This window comes from Microtus pennsylvanicus, chromosome 7 (assembly GCF_037038515.1).
Source record: "Microtus pennsylvanicus isolate mMicPen1 chromosome 7, mMicPen1.hap1, whole genome shotgun sequence".
In the NCBI taxonomy this organism is placed as follows: domain Eukaryota; kingdom Metazoa; phylum Chordata; class Mammalia; order Rodentia; family Cricetidae; genus Microtus; species Microtus pennsylvanicus.
In genome coordinates this window covers 110,127,123-110,148,450 of record NC_134585.1, presented here as the reverse complement: position 1 = coordinate 110,148,450, position 21,328 = coordinate 110,127,123, and the positions used below count along the sequence as shown (strand labels likewise).

The following is a 21,328-nucleotide window of genomic DNA, read 5'->3' as shown; positions in this document are numbered from 1 at the left end:
TAGTGAAAACTAAGTATCGTGATTTGGGAAGAAAAAAATCTTTCCCTTCTTTAAACTGACGGCTTACAAAAATATTCGGGGTCGGCAATGACCTTCCTTATGCCTGATGAGGTTTTTCAACCCCGTCAAGTATTCAACCTGGAGCATATAATGAGCCAATGGGAGACCTGGGGACAAAAGAGAGCTCGTGTGTCTTTTGGGAGAGATCGTGTTTGCATCACGTGCCCGCCCAAGGACCAGTCAAGCTGGAACACAAAAATGATGCAGCCCAAAGAGGGTTTCGCGCTTGGAGCCGGCCCAAGGCCACCCAGAGCACCCGCTGTGCCCAGGATGCCCGAGTCCAACGTTAACCATCTGCAGCCCAGAACATCACCAACTCCCCGGGGCCCCCGATCTTAGTCCCAAACTTCCCACGAGTCCCGGCAAAGCTAACACTCCAAGTTCACAATCTCCGCAGGGCAATTGCCTTCAGAACCCGGGTTGGCGACCGGGACCGCGCCCCTCGGGCCCTCTACTCACAGGCTGGAAGTGTCGGGGGGCAGCGGGCCTGACAGTGCCCTCCAGCCGGGCGCGGGCAGCCTCCTGCGGCTGCAGTCCAGCAGGGGAAGGCGGCAGGCGCAGGGTGCCGGGCACAGGCCTGCCCGGGCGGCGGGCAGCAGCAGCAGCAGCAGCAGCGCCTGCGCAAGGACGAGCAGCCGCGCCAGGGGTCCCGACCCACAGCCCAGGAGCCGCTGCTCCCAGACGCCGCGGGGCGCGGCCGCCATCTTCCCGCGGCCGGGACCCGCTCGAGGACGGCGGCTGGCTCGGAGAGGCGGCTGTCGGACAGATGCCCGGAGGCTGCGCCGCCACCCGGAGCCCCGGCCGTCACCTGTCCCCCGGCAAGGGAAGCGAGAGGTGGCAACCACGCGACCGCGGGGGAGGGGGGCGGCGGTCGGGGGCGTAGAGCTCAGGCCCTGACAGACACCGCTCGTCCGCCCCGCCCCACGACGCGACGTCCTCACGCTCAGAAACCAGCCAATCGGAGCCGCACGACTAGGTTGCGTCGGAAATGGAGTCCAGAGGGGGCGAGGCCTGAGATAGCCCCGCCCCTTAGAAGGCGTGACTTAAAGCGCTTTTCCGCGCTTCCCCTGCAGTTCAGCCGCTGTACCTCCGCTTGGGGACGCACTGGGTCCTTAAAATAGAACGACGTTCTGTCCGCCGCGTCTTCACTGCGGTTGATGTGTTGTAGCAGTGGAAAAGGACCTTTTCTGTAGACTGCAGAAGGGAATGGCAAAGGGCTGCCCTCCTAACTTTGACCACGTCGGCCTCCGGAGCCCAAACACGGCGGCCTCTGCGGCATGTGCTACCCCGAAAGAGGGCAGCAGCTGGTACTCCCGGCGCACTGCAGACTCTCTCTGTGGAGCGACTTCATGGTCCTGGTGGCAGAGGCGATGTGCAGTCATCTGTACACCTCCAGCTTCTGCTGTAGCCAGGAGCTCCGTAAATGTCTCTAAGGAAAAAAAATCTTTCCTCGGTTTGGGAGACCCTTGTCCATCTTCAGAAAAGCAAGCGGGGCAAATAGATAAAGGGTTGTTTGCGGGGAGGGGGTTTTCTGGTTTCTGTTCGTGGTTTTTGAGCAATCAGCAAAGTGAAGGCTGAGAGGAAATCATCCTGCAGCGGATTCTAGCTACCTGTGCCTCTCAGCCGCGAGTTGCCTACAAAGTGAATAAGACTGAAAAATAGTAATGAGACTGAAAATAGTAATGGCTTACTGGCATGTAGTGTGTTTATACTTCTCAAAAACTGCTTGCAAGCCAGGCGTGGACCAGCGCATCTGCAGCCCCAGCACTTGAGGTTGAAGCAGGGGGAGCCCAAGTCCCTGCTCAGCCTCATCTACAGTTACACTTCGTTTAAAAGAGGAGGAGGAGAAAAACAGGGCGGGTGAGATGGCCCAGCGGTAACAGCCTTGCCACCAAACATGTCGACTTCAGTTGGATCCCCAGACCCCACATGGCAGAAGGGGACAACTACTTTTGCAAGTCACTGTGGTCTGACCTCCACATGCATGCTGTGGCACTTGAGCAACATACACACACACCACACACACGCACGCACGCACGCACACGCACGCACGCACGCACGCACACACAAGCAAAAGATCCATGTCTAGTTAAAAATACTGTGGCAACGCTGATCCAGTGCTCCTGCTCAGAAAATCGGAATTCTATGTATTTAGAGGCATTACGGCCCAAACCCAGAGCCTCGTGCCCATTGGTCAAGTGCTCTACCACTGAGCTACATCCCAGGCCTAAAATCTTACCTTTTTTTTTTTTTTGGTCTTTGGAGACAGGGTTTCTCTGTAGCTTTGGAGCCTGTCCTGGAACTAGCTCTTGTAGACCAGGCTGGCCTCGAACTCACAGAGATCTGCCTGCCTCTGCCTCCCGAGTGCTGGGATTAAAGGCATGCGCCACCACCGCCCAGCCTAAAATTAATTATTTAAAAATACATCTTTATTTTTTTCTTTTCTTTCTTTAAACAGCCCTAACTGTCCTAAAACTCACTATGTAGACCAAACTGGTCTTGAACTCACAGAGATCTGCCCAGCCTCCCCCAGTGCTGGAATTAGATGGATAGACCATCATACCCAGCAGATTTGTTTTAAATTATATTTAAAACATCTCCATCCCTTCACCTTCCCCTTTTTGTTGTTGGCCTTTGTATTTTGTTTTGAGACAGTGTCTCACTATGTAGCTCTAGCTGTCCTGGATCTCACTGTGTAGACCAGGATGTCCTTGGAACTCACAGAGATCCCCGTGCTTCTGCTTCCCAGGTTCTGGGATTAAAGGCATGCACTACTATGCCTGGCTTGTTTTTGGATTTTTGAGATAAGAGTCTTACCATGTAGACCAGGCTAGCCATGAATTTGCTATGTAGTCTAAACTGCCTCCGTCCTCCTGCCTCGGCCTTCTGAATGCTGGGATTATAGGTGTCCACCAGCACACTCTGCTCCTCTGCTGCTTTTGTTGAGCCCTTCTCCTCTCCTCCTGGAGGCCATCACTGGATGTCTCTCCACATAAGAGGATTTGGGATTGTCAAATGGCTTTTATTATTTGTGTTTCTCTTAATATTTGCTAATAAACATGGACTATTTTGGAAAATAGGAAGAATGTTTGCGTTAACGGCTCCATTTCACCTCTACTGTCAAGGTCTACATTCTTTGTCTAACATGTATTTGCCGTCAGCCCCCAGCCTAACTATCTCTTGATTTCCTGTATCCCCTCACCATCATGTCCATATTCCAGTCACAGATAATTATGACTTTTCATAAATTGGGCACAGTTTGGGCCATGAACATCACTGGTTCCCTGCCCACTTCCCCTCAGTGGGCACTTCACGTTTACCTTCAGCTTCTGTCTCTGGAGGTTTCTCTTTTATTATTGAAGCAAAATGTGAGGCCAGAAAACTGATCCAGATATCAGACTTTATCAAGAAGATGTAAAACTGTGGGGGCAGGAGAGGTGGCTCCGTGGTTAAATCACATAGTTCCTAGCACAGACACTAGACGGTTTGAAACCCAGTTCCAGGGACTCCAGTGCCCTCTCCTGGCCTCTCAGGGTCTTCTAGAACAGGAACACCAGCTAAGCCATCTCTCCCACCCTGACTGTTTCTTCAGTGTGTATGGTGTTTTGTCAGCAGGCATGTCTGTGTACACGTGCACGAAGAACCTGACAAGGAGGGAAGAGGCCGTGGGATCCCCTAGAGTCACAGAGGTTGTGAGCTGCAGTGAGGGTGCCTGAGAGCCAATCCAGGTCTTCTGCAAGAGCAGTCAGTGTCCCTAACTACGGAGCCATCTCTCCTCCCCATCAACCACGATTTTATTTGTTAACATAGGGGTCTCACTATGAGGTCCAAAGTGGCCTTGAACTCAAGGCCATTCAGCTTCAGTCTCCAGAGTGCTTGGGTGACAGGCATACACCATCACACCTCACAAGTTTATTTTAATATAGTCAAATTTCTTATTCTTTTATGATTAATAACTTTTAATATCTATAATTACTTACATCTACTCCAAAGTGAAAAAAATATTCTCTGATAATTTTCTTCCAAAATAGTTATAGTTATGTCTATGACTTTTTGGTCTGGAATTTATTTAAATTTTACTTGGGAGGCAGAAGCAGGCGAATCTCTTGGAGCTCAAGGCCAGCCTGGTCTACAGAGCTAGTTTGAGGACAACCAAGGCTACACAAAGAAACCCTATCTCTAAAAACCAAAAAACAAAAAAGTATTTCTTTTTATGTATATGGATGTTTTGCCTGCACATCTGTCTGTGCACCATGTGCATGCAGTACCCACAGAGACCAGAAGAGGGCATCAAATCCCCAGGACTGGAGTAACACACCATTCATTGTAAGCCACCTTATGGGTGCTGGGAATTGAACCTGGAGCCTCTGGAAGAACACCCAATTTTCTTAACCCATAAGCCATTTCTCCAATCACTAATTATTATATGTGTGGGTACACAATATGTGGGGGGGGGGCGTGTATGCCATGATTTAGCATAGAGGTCAGAGGTCATCCTTGGGAAGGAGGTTCTCTCCCTTCACCTTCATGTGAGTCCTAGAGCTTGAACTCTGGTTATTAGCTTTGAGCAACCAGCACTTTTATCTCCTGAACAATCTCCCTGGCCTTATATTGGTTTTTGCTAGTGATTAAAAAAAGATCCGGTGGCTCAGAGGTTAAGAGCACTGGCTGTTATTCCAGAGGTCCTGAGTTCAATTCCCAGCAACCACATGGTGGCTCTCAACCATCTGTAATGAGGTCTGGCGCCCTCTTCTGGCCTGCAGACAAACATGCAGGCAGACCACTATACATAATAAATAAATAAATCTTAAAAGAAAAGATCCAGGTATCACATATTTTTGATCCCAGCACTCAGGAGGCAGGGACAACCTGCTCCCTGTGAGTTTGTGACCAGCCTGATCTACATAGTGAGTTCCAGAACAGACAGAGATAGACAGAGAAACCTTGTCTCAAATCCTCTCCCAAACACACATAAAATAACTATAAAAAAGGAAAATATCCATTTTTTCTCTCGTGTGACAATCCAGAGAACTGAGCTTCACTTAGTGAAATATCCTTTCAATCACTGCTCTGAGGTTCTATGTCATAAATCAAATATCTAATTAACAACTGATAGCTATCAAAAGTCAATTTAACTTTCCCTGGGGCAGTACTATATTTTTTATTACAGTAGCCTTCAAATATATCTTGGTAACTGGCTCAGCAAGTTGGTCTACATTTTTCACAACTGTATCTTTGCTGTTATTTTTACTTTGCAATGCAATTCTTATTGGGTTTTTTTTTTATTTTTGGATTGCACTAAATCTATATCTAAACTTGGGAGAACGTGAGATCTTTACAGAAAGCAACTTTCAGTCTAAGAACATAATACAGCTTCCCCGTCCAGTTGGTCTTTACATTTTATTACATTTATTAGCTGAGTGCTGGTGATACATGCCTTTGACCCCAGTACTCAAGACGAAGAAGCAGGTTGGTTCTCTGAGTTAGAGGCCAGCCTGGTCTACAGAGTGAGTTCCAGCCAGGACTACACAGAGAAATCCTGTCTCAAAAGACCAAACCAAGCAAGCAAACAAACAAACAAACCCCACCATTTGTGTAAAACCAAAGCATGCCTGTAGAGCTCAGAGGACAACTTCCAGGAATCAGCAACTGATTCTCTTCTTCCACCTTGTAGGTTCTGGTGTCTTCATGCTGAATTCCAGCCAACTGGGGCTGGATAATTAGACCCTGTCTAAAGTAAATAAATAAACAAGCAAACAAAACAAGTGAGCATAGCAATACACACCTATAACCCCAGTATTTGGGAGGAAGGAGCAGGAGTATTAGAAATTCAAAGCCAGCCTTGACTACATAGCCACTTTGAGGTCAACCTGAACTTCATGAGAGGCTGGCTAACAACAACAACAACAACAACAACAACAACAAAAAGCCGGGTGGTGCTGTGTGCCTTTAATCTCAGTACTTGAGAGGCTGATCTCTGTGAGTTCAATGCCAGCCTGGTCTACAAGGCGAGTTCAAGGACAGCCAGGACCACACAGGGAGACCCGTCTCAAAAAACAAAACAAAAAACCCAAACAAAAAAGTGAGACTCAATGGTATATACTTATGTCTCTGTACTCAGAAGGCATCAACAGTAGGATTGTTGTAGGTTGGAGGCTAGCCTTGGCCAGATAGTAAGTTCTAGACTAGCCTGAGCTAGTAATACATATGAATAACTTAATAAACAAAAACCAAAACAAAACTTCAAAATAAAACAAAACTCGGGCCTGGTGGCTAAGCCAGCTGGTGTAATCCCAACAGTCAGGAATCACAAGTTCAAGGCCAACATGGACTACAAAGTGAGCTTAAGTCCAATCTGTGCAACTCCGTAAGATCCTGTCTCAAAATAAAAAATCAAAAAGTGCTGGGAATGTAACTCAGTGCTAGGATGCTTGCCTGTCATGTACAAGGCCCGAGGTTCAATCACCAGTGCAAAAGGGAAAAGCCAAAGGACCTGCTGTTCCAGAAAACAACTCCGAACAAGTCTTAGTAGGGAAACGAGGAAGAAGTGTGTGCACAGCAAACAGTCAAACACAGCAGAAGGGGGTATAGGACTAAAGTCCCGCACTCAGGAAATGTAAGGCCAAAGGTCACAGCAAAGAGTCAAACACGACGAAATAGCTTAGCAGGAAAATGAGGAAGAAGAATGTGCATAAGCAAATAGTCAAACCCGACAGAAGGAGGGGTATAGAATTCAAGTCCCATATGCAGGAAACATATGGTCAAAGGTCGGAGTACAATGCGATGGATCAGCCATCAAACACGCTAGGGGCTGGATGTGGAGCTCATGGTAGAACATGAGCTTAGCATACTTGAGGCCCTGGTGTGTATGTGTGCAGGTGCATGCACACACTAGAGCTATTTGTTAGTCAAAAAAAAAAAGACTGCTCACACTAAAAACAATAATCCTGTCAGAACTTACAATTTTTTAATAAAACCTTTTAATTATTTATATGAACTACATTATCACTCATATATCAGAGATTATCTTCAAATATTTTATTTATTTATTTATTACATATACAATATTCTGTCTGTGTGTATGCCTGCAGGCCAGAAGAGGGCACCAGACCTCATTACAGATGGTTGTGAGTCACCATATGGTTGCTGGGAATTGAACTCAGGACCTTTGGAAAAGCAGGCAATGCTCTTGATCGCTGAGCCATCTCTCCAGGCCCCTCATCTCTCCAGCCCCCAACAAAAACCTTTTTTAGAAGAAAAATTTAGAGACTTTCCTTGAATGTAGGTAGAGAAGGTGTGACAGAGACTACCTCTTGTCTCTAAAGACATTCTATTCTTCCAGATAAGCACACTGTAGCTGGGCACATTCCCCCAACCTCTGCTTTGTTCTTGGTTCTGGCTTTCACTTCTTTCTTTCTTTCTCTCTCTCTTTCTTCCTTCCTTCCTTCCTTCCTTTCTTTCTTTCTTTCTTTCTTTCTTTCTTTCTTTCTTTCTTTCCTTTCTTTTGGTTCTGGTTTTGGTTTTTGGTTTTTAGAGAAGCAGAGTCTTTCTATGTAGCCTTGACTGTCCTGGAGCTCACTATGTAGACCAGGCTAGCCTTGAACTCAGTGTTCCACCTGCCTCTGCCTCCCCAGTGCTAGAATAAAAGGTGTGTGCCACCATGCCTGGCTGTCTAATTTATATTTTAACACCTTAAAAATTAAGAACCATTTAAGTGGCACACATCTCTAGTCCCAGCACTAAGGAGACAGATCTCCTCTACCACAAGCAGACCTCTGTGAGGTTGAGGCCAGCCTAGACTACATGGTGAGTTCCGGGACAGCCAGGGCTACATAGAGAAACTCTGTTTCAAAAATAGGTAGATACATAGATATGTACATATATACATACACACGTACAGACATACATAGATTGATAGATGATAGATAAATATATAGATACATAGATAAATATGTAGATACATAGATAAAGTTTTAAAAAAGGAAAGTTTTGAAGAGAAAAAACTGTTAGAATAAGGGAGTACAGCATTCCTGTGTCTTGGGCTAGGAATGGTAGAATACTTGCCTGGTATGCAAAACCTGGAGTGGCTGTCACTGTAATTCCAGTGCAGCGCAGAGGAGGAGGTGGCGTGAAGACCAAAAGTTCAAGGTCATTCTCAGACACACGGGAGCTGTCCTGAGCTGCGGGAGACCCTATCTCAAACAAATGAACAAACAAACCCACAACAAGCAAGAGAGTTCCTGTTGCTCATTGTCCGTATTCAGCTTTGGTAAACTGATAATTTGTCAGGTTTGGCCAGTGAAGAGTCCTTTATTGTAATTTTTTTAAAGATTTTTTTAGGGGGAGGGGAGGTTGAGACAGGGTTTGTTTGTGTAGTCCTGGCTACCTGGAACTTGTTCTGTAGACCAGACTGGCCTCAAACTTACAGAAATCCACCTGCCTCTGACTTCCCATTACTGGGATTAAAGGTGTGTGCCACCACCACCCGGCAAGATTTTTTAAAAATGTGATTGTGTGTGTGTCTGTATGCATGCCATGTGTATGCAGGTGCCCCACTGGACAGAAGAGGGCGCCATATGTCCTGGATCTGGTGTTACTGCTTGTGAACCGAACCTGGGTTAACTGCAAGGGCAGCAAGGGCATTGAATTCAACAGGTGCTCTTCACCAGTCCTGATTTTATTGAATTGTAATTTGCATTTCTCTAATTGCCTTCAAAGCCAGACATTTGCCAAATGTTTATCCCATTATTCGAAATGTTAGTCAAAGCTGCGGGGGGGGGGGGGGTGAAACTCAGTGTAAGAGTGATAACAGCGTGGACAAGGCCCTGGGCAGTTGATGTGGGATGTCCTTCTGTATATGTGTTGCTTTTATTGGCTAATGAATAAAGCTGTTTTGACCAACAGCTTAGCAGAGTAGAGTCAGGCAGAAAATCCGAACAGAGATATAGAAGGAGAGTAGGTGGAGTCAGAGAGAGACCCGGAACCTTGCCAGTAAGGCACAGCCTTGTGACGATACGCAGATTAATAGAAATGAGTTAATTTAAGATATAAGAACCAGCTAAAAATATGCCTAAGCTATTGGCTAAATGGTGTTATGATTAATATAGTTTCTGTGTGATTATTCGGGTCTGGGAGGCCAGGAAATGAATAAGCAGTCCCTGTTTGCAGGTGTTTTCATCTTTTATAACATAGTTTCTTTAATTAACTTATTTTAAAGACAAGGACTCATGTGGCCCAGAATGACATTAAATCCACCATATAGCTGAGGCTGACTTCGAAGTCCTGATCACCTTTCTCCACCTCTCAAGTGCTGGAATTATAGTTATATGTTCTCATCCCTGGTGATAGCAATATTTTTAATCTTCCTGCCTGTCTATCTATCTACCCACCTACCTACCTATAATCTCACACTATAGCCCAACTATCTATATCTATTGTCTGTCTATGAATAACACTAGCCCAGAGTATCTACGTACCTGAGACAAGGTCTCACTCTATAGCTCATAGCCTTGAACTCGCTCAGGGGGCTAAGCTGGCTATGAATTCATGGCACTCCATTTGCCTCGAACTCCGGCATGCTGGGATCACAGGTGTGAGCTGCCACACCCAGCTGTTTTTTACTTTGATGCAGTCAGATGTTCTCAAGCCAAACGCCCCTCCTCAAGAGTGTTAGTCAGCTTTTCGTCTAGGTAACGAATATCTGAGATAGCCAAGTTATAAAAAAGCGTTTATGTTGGCTTCTAACTCTTGAGATTTCATAAGTTTATGTTGGCCCCATGATATTGGCATGCTACAGCGGTAGGGCATGGTAGGGCAAGCGTTCTTATCTCGTGGCCAGGAAGCAAAAGAAAAAAATGAGTAAGAGGTGCTTGGGGTTCCCTGTTCCTTTCCGCGCCGTGACCCCAAGGAACTGACGACCTCCCATCTGGCCCCACCTCCAGATGGCTTCCACTCCCTCCCAATAGAGACTATTTCGATAGCATGCTCTTCCAGCCCCGTCACTGAGGGAGCTTGTGGCCTCCACACCATTCAGGGTTCTTCTTAGATTTCCTATTGTTTGTTTAGCTTCTCTCCATTGATTTGGGGACATTAAGAGTTTGTTTGTGGCCAGGCTGTAGTGGTGCACACCTTTAATCCCAGCACTTGGGATTAAGAAGCAGGCAGATCTCTGAGAGTTCGAGACCAGCCTGGTTTACAAATTGAGTTCCAGGACAGTCATGGATACACGAGCCTGTCTAGGTGTTGAGGGTGTTACTTGTTTCTTTAGACAGAGTGTCACTATGCTTCCCAGCCACATAATCACATTGGAGAGTCCCTCGAAAAGATCTAGAAAAGCTGATGGGACCACTCTACCAAGAACCCAACTGTTCCATTCCTACGCGTAAATCCTGGAGAAAGTCCTACACATTGGTAGAAAGGGACACGCACACGAGCGTTAACTATGAAAAGTATGACTTTCAATAGTTGAACCTTAGCAGCCACCCCATGTCCACCAACTAGAAAAGACAGGGTACAGGAGCATGAGAAGAGATCTGCACACTCAGCAGAGACTGGGAAAATGGTAACAGTAAGCACAGCTTAGCCAAAACAACCAAGTTCAAAGTATGCAAAACGGAGGTAGTAACAGCAGGAAAGGCAGACACAAAAATGACAAGCACCAGGTGAGGATGTTTCAGGGAGCAGGAGGCAGCAAGTGCTTGCCTAGGGTTTGGGAAGCCCCGGGTTACATCTCCAGCCCCTCGTAACCCAGGCATGGTGGTGCCTGCCTATAACCTCTGCATCTGGGAGGCAAAGGCAGGAGGGTCTGACATCAAAGGTCATCGCTGGCCACATATCCAGTCTGAGACCAGCATGATACCCTGTCTCAGCAACGCAGACACAGAGCAGGGGATGGAAGAGATGGGAGTTTCAGGACACTTAAGGTTATATACGGAGAAACCCTGTCTCAAACAACTAAATTGAAAAAGAAAGGAAAAAAAGAAGAAAGAGAGGTTAAGACTGCCCTTTGAGATCTGCAAAAGCCTCCTAAACAAACACTGTGTGTGTTTTGTGGCTGAGGAGAAGGAAGATGCCAAGCATGGAAGAAAACAGCGGCATACTTCCTCCACTCCTGTCGGGCTGGGGCCAGCAGAGAAGCTCGTAATTCTAGGTGGTGAATTAGAGTGTTGACAGCTCAGCAGGTAGACACCAGGTGTCCGCACAATGGGTACCATTCTCACTCCTTTTCCCCACCTGCATACCCAAGGAACCTGATTCAGCTGGACAGAAGATAAAGCGCCTGACTTCCCACCTAGCCATGCCCCCTGATTTCCCGTCCACCCCTCATCCTTGGCCTAAACTCTGGTTTCATGCTTTGAGGGTCTAGGGAGGAGAGGTTTGAGCATGCTGACTTCCGCCAGCCACCATGTCAGCCAGACCCTGGGCTGCTTGAGCCTCTGAGCACATCTGAAGCAAGCCACACTTGGGGGTTTTCAGTTTGCTGGGCCACTCCCCAGGCCTGCTCCTTTCCTCTTTTCAAGGCTGGGAGAGAATCAAGCTTCCTGGATGTGATGATGGTTAATGACTCTTGGGAACCTCAGAGTCCGGTTCTTCTCAGCAATCAGCAGGTGCACTCATGCGTTCTTGGGCCCTCCGAGCTTCAGCCGTTCACCAGCCTTCCAGGCTGGAAACATACCCACAAACTCTTTAGCTCACAGAACACCGAGGGAACTTGTGTGCGTGCCTGCGTGAATGTGTGTGCGAATGCCCAGAGGAAGCTGAAGGCCAGATCATGGAAAAAAGCCAGAAGCCTGAGGCTGGTCATTAGCTCCAAGCCTTCCTGTCCCTGAGTGGGCCCCAGTGTTCTGCCAAATTGACAGCCCTTCGCTGTATAATAAAGTCCTCGATGATTGTCCTGATGGTGTCCCCAGAGACCTGGGCCCCGGGAGGTTCATCTCCTGCCAACCCTGCTTCCTTGGGTCCACTTCCTATGGAAATGAGAATGCCCCTGCGACTCCCCCAACCGTTTCACTTCCCCAGCAGAATGCCTATCCCCAAGGGACCCCGATCCCGGGGGCTGTTATGACAGCAATGATTTATTAATTGGACTAATGAGAGGCCTAGGCAGGAAGAGAAAGAGAAGCTGGCAGACTGGGAAGGAGGCTGAGAAGCCGGGAAGAACTTAGCACACAGAAGAATGAAGGAGATTTCAGGATGGAACCAATGACCCACACTCTCAGTATTTCGGGGAGGGTGTGTGTGTGGGGGGGACTTAGAAGACAGTTTAACACACTCATATTCCTTTTTTTACTTTTATTTTATTTTATTTTATTTTTTTGGTTTTTCGAGATAGGGTTTCTCTGTGGCTTTGGAGGCTGTCCTGGAACTAGCTCTGTAGACCAGGCTGGTCTCGAACTCACGGAGATCCGCCTACCTCTGCCTCCTGAGTGCTGGGATTAAAGGCGTGCGCCACCATCGCCCGGCCTTTTTTTTACTTTTAAATTGTATTTATGATTATGTGTACGCAGGATGGAGAGGGCATGGCATCTCTGTAGAGGTCAGAGGACAATTGCATGAAGTCAGCTTTTCCTCTGCCTTTAGGCTGGTTCTGGGAATTGAACCCAGGTTGCCTAGACTGAGCAGCAAATGCCTGGCCCATGCATTATCTATCTCCATGACATTTATAAAAAGACAAAGTCATCGGTAGCCCAGGCTGGCTTTGAAATTCATATGTAGCCAGAAATGACCTCAGTTTCGTCAACCTTCTGCCTCCACTGCCCAGGCCTGAGATCGTAGGCTACCATTCCTTACTAAAATTCGCATCCTTCCAAGTGCTGGAATTGCTGGGGTATAACTGCTTGCCCTATCCTTTAGGAGTCCAAACTCACAGCCAATGTGAGACATGGCAGGAAGTGAGGATCAACACACAAATAAGAGCATTTACTGAGCATGTCTCTGCTCTGTAGACCAGGCTGGCCTGAACTCGGAGACTCTCCTGCTTCTGCTTCCTGAGTGCTGGGACTAAAGGTGTGAGCCGCAGTCACCTGATAACACTAAGCCTTCATCTTAGCATCTCTAAGACTATGAAGCAGAGATGTTTACCCTCCTCTGCTTTTACAGATGAAGAAACTTGCCAGTGAAATCGTTTACCTAAAGTCACTGGCATTAAGGGGTGTCTGCGCTAGCTGTATACCATCCTTTGCAGTTCTGGCCTCATCCCATTGCCTTTCTTCAGGAATCCACCTTTGTCCTGAGTTCCTACATGGTAGAACTGGCAGGCTTCTTCCATAAGGCGATCAGTTGAGGCTTCCTATTTGTCCACAGAAAGCTCCAGTGTGACACGGAGGACGAAGGTCATCAGAACTTAGCTGACATAGTTAGAACCCGAACCAAGCATGAGGCAAGCTGCCAGGGAGCAGCCTGTTACACCCACAGGCAAGGATCCTTCAGAGCATCCAAGTCCAGCTTCCTGCCAGATCCAAGCAGAGGCCCGCGGGTGCTGAGTGCGCAACATTTTCCTCAACAGTTCTGAGATTGAATTCTTGCTCTTTTCTGTCAGTGAGGCCAGTGGGGTATGGTGAGTCCTTCCTGTTTGTCTGAAGAAGCAGTTCCAGCTGACCAGCCACTGGGAACCTACTGCTTAGGCAGCTGATATGGACAGCAGAACAGCACGTGGGAAATAGGGCAGATGGTCAACATTCTCCTGGGACTGAGAGTGGCCTTGCGGGGAGGAGCCAAGGGTCGAGGGCACAGGCACGAGAGCAGAGTTCACGCATGCCTACCTAGCTATTCCCTGACCTGGGCATAATTCACTTAAAATAGAAAGAGAGAGTTTATGATTATTACTTTCTCTGTGTGTGGACCTGAGTGTATGGAGATATAACACACGTTTGCGGTGCCTGCCCAGGTCAAAAAGAGGTTCTGGATCCCCTGGAACTGGAGTTACAGGTGGTTGTGAGCGGTCATGTGGGAGCTGGGAACTAAGCCTGGTTTCTCTGCAAGAGCAGTAAGTGCTCTTAACCACAGAGCCAACTCTCCAGCCCTTCATATTTCACTTCTTAAAGTAATAATAACAAATGATTGTCGGCACTTTGAAACCACACGGGCAAATGTCAAGTTAAAAAGGAAGCCTTCAGGGGTAGAGATGTTGGTAGGGCACCTAGTGCAAAGAAAGCCCTTGGTTCAAGCCCCAGAACTACATAAACAGGGTAGGTGCGGCAGCACGCACTGAACAAGCCTAAGCCAGGTGGTGGCAGGAGACAGAGGCGGGCAGATCTTTGTGAGTTCAAGGCTGGTCTGGTCTGCAGAAGAAGTTCCAGAACATCCAGAGCTATCCAGAGAAACCCTGTCTCAGAAAACAAAACAAAAATCTAGCTCTTGGGAGGTAAGGTGGGGACAAGAGGATCATAATCATCATCAGAGAGGCTTCATCCAGCAACCGATGAGAGCAGGTACGGAGACCCACAACCAAATCTTAAATGGAGTTCAGGAAAGCCCTCAGACTAGGGGGAGGAAGGGTTGAGGGAGCCACAGCAGTCAAGGACACCACAAGAACACAAGCCACAGAATCAGCCAACCGGGGCTCACATGGGCTCACAGAGACTAAAGCAACAAGCAGGTCTGTCTGGGTCTGAACTAGGTCTTCTGCATATAATTTTTTTTGTTGTTGTTGTTTTGTCAAGTCACACTCACAGAGTACATAAATTGTCGTTTATGGGGCTACAGATACAGTTCAATGGTGTATACTTTGCTAGCATGTGTGAAGCTCTGGGTCTCACTCTCAACAAACACACACGCGCATGCACACACACACACACACACACACACACACCCTGCCTACTTTTTTCTTCTATTTTAGCCAACAGTATATTTTGTAGTTTACAAGAAAATACTCTCCATTTCCTCCCACCCTTTGCCCTTTCTCCTGGTTCTTGTTCAACTCCATCTCTGAACCATGCTCTTTCCACAGAGTTCAGAAGTGTGTGAGCAGGGGAGAGGCGTCTATCAACAGGGGTAGCCAGCGACTGGGCATTGCGTCACGCGGCTTTATGGCAGTTCATACGGACAGCTCATTAGCTGGAAGAGAAAGACACGCAGGCAAGACTTGCTGGGTGTGGGAGCCCATCTGATCCTCAGATCATCCTGCAGGTAGAAAGCATCCATTGTCTCCTCATTTGCAGATGCCTGAAAGACTGAACGGAAGCCATGGAGGCTCACAAGGCTAGAGAAGCAGCTGGCGGTGGAACACTTGCCTAGCCTGCACAGGGCTCTAGATTCAATCCTCAGTACCTAAAAAAAAAAAAAAAAAAAAAAAAAGAAAGAAAGAAGAGTGTCCTCTCCCTTCCATCACATGTAAAACTTTTATGGGTGTATAAAACAGAAGTATATATGTACTAGTATAAACTCTAAGTGCACCGCGTATAATTTGTTAACACATATTTCGACCACTCCCCGTTTTATACAAGGAGATAATATTCTAAGTATAATCCGAGGATCGCAATACCATGTATATAAAATGTGAAGATAGGACATAAAGCACCAGGAGGTGGTTTAAAAATAAAACCCCACCTAAATGTGACTTGGCAGGCCCTGCCAAACGCAGAGGCGTGTCAGCGACTAAATACGGCGGGGCAAAGTTAAACTGTAAATGAAATCTCTTATAATCATGATTCTGGAAAGATGTTCAGCAGGGTTATATTCAGGAAGCTTTGGAGGAGGACATGCACACTTCTGTTTCTCTCTCTCTAATGTAACTAAGTATCTGTGTGCTCCAGGACTCAGCAACGGAACGCTCAGGCAATATGAAAGCATGCGACAATATCTAGTAACATTTTTCATAAAAATCAAAACAGGGCCTCTCACAGCAAGTGTTCTGCCACGGGACCGCACCGCCTAACCTTGCAGGTGCATCTCCTGGCTAACCAAGGAGAGAGGAACGTGACGTTCCGGCCTTTCCCAGTTATCCCACTCTTCCTTTGGAAAGCGGCACAGTCCTGGGGAAACTAATTCCAGAAGGGCAACCCGAGTCTCCTAAACTGATTCGGTCCTCATGTGCCTCTGAGCTCCTCTTCCTGCGTGCTCTCTGCTCTCCTTCAGATCTGACAGGCTTTCAGGGCATATAATCCCTTGCTGCCACTTCCCTCCCATGAGGCAGATCCCATCTAGGCTTCAAGGTACAGCTTGATGACATTTTCCCCAATCCCAGAGGACCAGAGCCTTCCTTGGCCCTGTCATAGTCCGAAGTGCACACCTCGACTATAGCTTATCACACGGTAGGCCAATGTGTCTCTCTGCCAGTGTGCCTCCCACGTGATGAGATCTGGAGAACAGGGCCTCTCTCTTCATTCCCGAACACCAGAGAGCTGTTTCATGGTGACTAAAGTGAACCGCTTCAGAGAACCTACATTAACATCCTGGCTCTAGAATAAGAGGTGTAGCTTAGCGATGGAGTGTTTGCCTAGCGTGTGTGCAAAGGCCTGGGTTTGGTCACCAACACCGGAAAAAACAAGATAAGAGATCCTAGCTTTACCACTTACTGACTCAGTAACCTAAGATAAAGTAGTTAAGTTCTCTTTGACCCTTTTGTTTGCTTGTTTGTTTTGTTTTTTGAGACAGGGTTTCTCTGTGTAGCCCTGGATGTCCTGGAACTCACTCTGTAGACCAGGCTATCCTCAAACTCATAGAGATCCACCTGCCTCTGCCTGTCAAGTGCTGGAATGAAAGGCGTGTGCCACCGCCTTCCGGCTCTCTTTCAGTCTTGACAAATTTCTTTATCTGTAAAATACAGATTAAAATTCAGTAGGATTCAGTGGGTAGGGTGCTTGCTACCAAACCTAGGACTTGAGTTCCATGCCTGGGACTTATCCTATAAAAGAGAGCAGACTCCCAAAAGTTGTCCCATCCCCCTCCCACACACACTGTAAATAAATAAATAAATAAATAATAAAATTCAGGTGAGATGGCTCCATGGGTAAGAACACTGAACTCTGCAAGCAAGAGGCCTGAGTTTGAATTTCAAGCATCTATGTAAAGAGCCATATTTTTCAAAACCACCATATTTTTTAAAAACATGATTTACTTATTTAATTTTATGTATATGGGTGGTTTGTCTGCATGCATATCTGTGCACCATGGATGTGCCTGGTACCTACAGAGACCGGAAGAGGGCATCAGATTCCCTGGAACTGGAATTACAGATGTGAGCTGCCACGTGGGTGCTGGGAATCAAATCCAAGGTCCTCTACAAAAGCAGCCTGTACCTCAGAGCCCTTGATCAAGCCCTGTGAGAACATGTCTTAATGTAATGATGTCTCTTTAATGCCAGAAAGGCAGAAGGCTATTCTAGGAGTATTACTGGGTCCCAAAGACTTTGACCCAGGGAAATAGGAAAATAAGGGAACCTTTGAAGGCTGCAGCTCGGTCTTTGCAGTTCTCAGTAATTAGGGCACCTCTGAACATCCCACTCTACGACAGCCTTTTCTGCTCTCCACGTTTTCCTGAATCCATGGACACCTAAACCCAAAGCACAATGGTAACCTTTTTTTGTTTTGTCTTGGTGAATAGGTTTATGGTTTCTTTCAATATTTTAATTTTGTCATAAAATGTTAATTCTATGTTCAGTTAATACCACTTGAAGGCCAAGCCAGGAAGATCAAAAGTTCAGGTCAGCCGAGGCCACATAGCAAGACCTTGTCTATAAATAAATAAATAAATAAATAAATAAATAAATAAATAAGGACCGAGAGATGGTGTAGCAGTTAAGAGTATTTGCTTTTTTTTGTTGTTGTTGTTGTTTGGTTTGGTTTGGTTTGGTTTGGTTTTGAGACAGGGTTTCCTTGTGTAGACCTGGCTGGCCCTGGCTGGCCTGGAAGTCGCTCTGTAGACCAGGCTTGTATTGAACTCACAGAGATCCACCTGCCTCTGCCTCCCAAGTGCTGGGATTAAAGGCAAGCGCCACCACTGCCCAGCATACCTGCTACTTCTGTAGAGAAGCTAAATGTAGGTCCCAGCACCAATATCTGGTGGCTACAACTACCTACAGCTAGAGAGTATCCAGAGCCCTCTTCTGGCCTCTTTGGACATTTGCATGCAGGTGCACACACACAGAGAGAGAGAGAGAGATAAGACACATATGCATAAATAAATAATAAAACAAGCATTTTCAAATAAAACATCTGAGAACATTTAGTATATATAGTTTCAACAGCACAAAGAGGGGGGTTCTGCCATCTCTTCTACAGACCCAACTTCAGAAGTAAATACTTACATTTCTTTTCCTTTAATTTCAACTTCATTAAAGTTTAATTGACATACTAGTTATTTAATATTTAAAGAGTACTTTTTTCTGGGTTTTGATATATAGATGTGTATACCTCTGACACCATAACTCTCACCACGTGAAAAATACATCAACCCTCCCTCATTCCTAAATTTCCCATGCTCCTCTGCAATCCACCCGTCACCCCTTATCTTCCTGTGCTATCTGTGATCAAGCACCCATCTGCTTTCTGTTAATAGAGATTCATGTATGTAGTCTTAGAGTTTTGTAGAGATGAGAAATCATATGGACTTTTCCCCTGACGACTTCTTCTTCTTCTTCTTCTTCTTCTTCTTCTTCTTCTTCTTCTTCTTCTTCTTCTTCTTCTTCTTCTTCTTCCTCTTCCTCTTCCTCTTCCTCCTCCTCCTCTTCCTCCTCCTCCTCCTCCTCCTCCTCTTCCTCCTCCTCCTCCTCCTCCTCCTCCTCCTCCTCCTCCTCCTCCTCCTCCTCCTCCTCCTCTTCTTCTTCTTCTTCTTCTTCTTCTTCTGTTTTTTTGTTTTGTTTTGTTTTTTGAGACAGGGTTTTCTCTGTAACTATGGAGCCTGTCCTGGAACTAGCTTTTGTAGACCAGGCTGGCCTCGAACTCACAGAGATCCACCTGTCTCTGCCTCCCGAGTGCTGGGATTGAAGGCCTGCGTTCGCCACCACCGCCCAGCATGAGTGTGTATTCTTGTAGAGGGGTAAGAGGAGAGCTTCAGGTGTCATTCTTTATGAGCTTGCTGAGTTTTGCTTTGTTTATTTTTTGTTGTTGTTCTTTCATTTGTTTTGAGAAAAGGTGATACTAAGTAGCCCTGGTGGTCCTGGATCTTGCTATGTAGACCATGCTGACCTCAAACACACAAAGATCCACCTGCTTTTGCCTCCAAGGGCCGAATTAAAGATTTGCACCACCATGTCCTGTTGGCTTTTGTTGTTTTTAAATGATCGATTCATTTTGCTTTTTAAGATTTATTCATTTCATGTGTATGTGTAGGTCCTCAAATGAGTTTCATATGTGTGTGGTACTCATAATGGCCAGAAGAGGGCATTAGGTTACCTTGAAACTTGAGTTTGGGGATGTTTGTGACCCTTCTATTCAGTTCTGAGAACTGAACCCTAGTCCCCTGGAAGAGCAGCAAACGCTCTTAACTGCTGAGCCATCCCTTCGGCCCGTTACCCTCCTTGTTTCTGAAGGCAGTTCTCTCACACTGAGGGCTGGGGGTTGACAATTAAATTGGTCGATTAGGGAGTTCCTGGGATTATCTGACCCCAGCTGCCACCACCAGGGTTAAAAACATACCCCGCTAACCCCAGCTTTGTAGATGGGCACCAGGGAATAATTTTCTGACTGAGCCATCTCCTCAGCCCCCATTTTATTTCACACATTTCTGATGATCGAAAGCCTCTCTTTACGTAGATCAGATAAAGACAATTTCGCCTTAAAATCGTGCCCTCGAAACCTACAGTCTCCACAAGAAACATTAATAATATTTGAAAATAACCAGCACTTCTCTTTCTCTAAGTTAAACAGACCCAAGGCCTTTAACAATTGGTATTAAGGTACAGTTTAATTTATAACTTCATTGCCGTGACTTATTTCTTCTGAAAGCCCATGTACACAGTGACTCAGCATATGGGAAAAGCCATGCCAATTTGTGTTTAAATTCTGATATAGTTTCATTCATGATATGGAGTAAAGACTTAATCTTACTATACCTATTTTCTCTTTTCTTTTTCTTTTTCTCTTTTTTGGTTTTTTGAGGCAGGGTTTCTCTGTAGCGTTGGGGCCTGTCCTGGAACTCACTGTATAGACCAGGCTGGTCTCGAACTCACAGAGATCCGTCTCCTGAGTGCTGGGATTAAAGGCGTGCGCCCCACTGCCCAACCTCTATGCCTATTTTCTTAATTTGTTTAACAAGAATGGCACCATTAAAAAAAAAATATCCCAAGAGCAAAACCAGAAAATGTATGACAAAACCCCTGCCCAGTGTTACCATCCTTGAGTGTTCCCCAGATTTTAAAGGGTTCCCCATACATACAGCATATGCAGTGTGTTTTGTTAAGCCCAAATCAGTGGGTTCCCACAAAAGCCAACAAAGGAGACCAAGTCTCATATGTAAAAGCAAAGAACCTTTATTTTAATCAAATTTGCAAACTCGGTCTCTCCACATGTCCAACATATTGGAATATCCAGAGAGCCCCAAGCTCAATTAGAATTGGGTTTTTATAGTAGTAAAGGTGGGGGTGAGGGGTCTCTGAAGTTCAGGACCCCTGATTGGCTGACATTTGTTTAGGGGTGTCCTGGTGAAGTGCAGGCAGGTGTTTCTATCTATAGTGCTTGGAATGCCAGGAATTTTCTTTAGAATGGTCTGCTCTTGGGTGGGGGTCAGGTAATCTCGGCCTGCCAGGCATTGTCTCAGGGTAAACTATCGAGATTCCAGACTCCATTTAAATTTATTGATGACCAGAATCCCATGTGTTATGGAAAAATTTAAAATGTTGCAGGATCCCCTGCAGCAGTAGGCAGCAGAAATGCTGTAGGTCCCCAAGTGGTGGTAGTGGGTCACGTGGCGGCAGGCAGCTGGCCCTGAGAGCAACCAGTCCTAAGCAGAGACGGCTGCTGGTCCCTGAGGGACCTGGCTGGTCCCCAGCAGGGAGACATATGGCAGGCGAGCAAGAGACAGAGACATGGATAGACACGACATGCAGACTGGGGTTATGGAGGGGAAAGAGAGAAGGGGGGAGAGAGAGAGAAGGGGGGGAGAAAGAAGAGAGAGACAGAAGCGGGGGAAGGGGAGAAGTGGAGAGAAAGGCAGAAGCTGCCTCTCCTAGAGGAAGGTGGAAAAGAGAGCAAGCTCAGGCCGGAAGCTGAAGATCAGCTTGCCTCAGCCAATGGGGGAGGGAGTGGGCGTGGCTTGTCTCTTAAACAGAGGGAACAGTCATTACACCAGGTGATAATGGTTGGAAGTAAAGAACTTCCTTTGGATGACCTGC

The 21,328-nt window shown here is 46.6% G+C and overlaps 1 protein-coding gene across 2 annotated transcripts in view; it reads right to left on the bottom strand.

The window, feature by feature from the left end:
• Nucleotides 1-990, bottom strand: part of Lrig2 (leucine rich repeats and immunoglobulin like domains 2) — a 51,295-nt gene extending 50,305 nt beyond the window's left edge. For both annotated transcript variants that reach the window (XM_075981722.1, XM_075981723.1), the window contains exon 1: nt 520-990. In XM_075981722.1, coding sequence (XP_075837837.1) covers nt 520-764 — 245 coding nt within the window. In that variant the 5' untranslated portion in view covers nt 765-990. The remainder of the gene's footprint in view (nt 1-519) is intronic.
• Between the last annotated feature and the right edge of the window lie 20,338 nt (nt 991-21,328).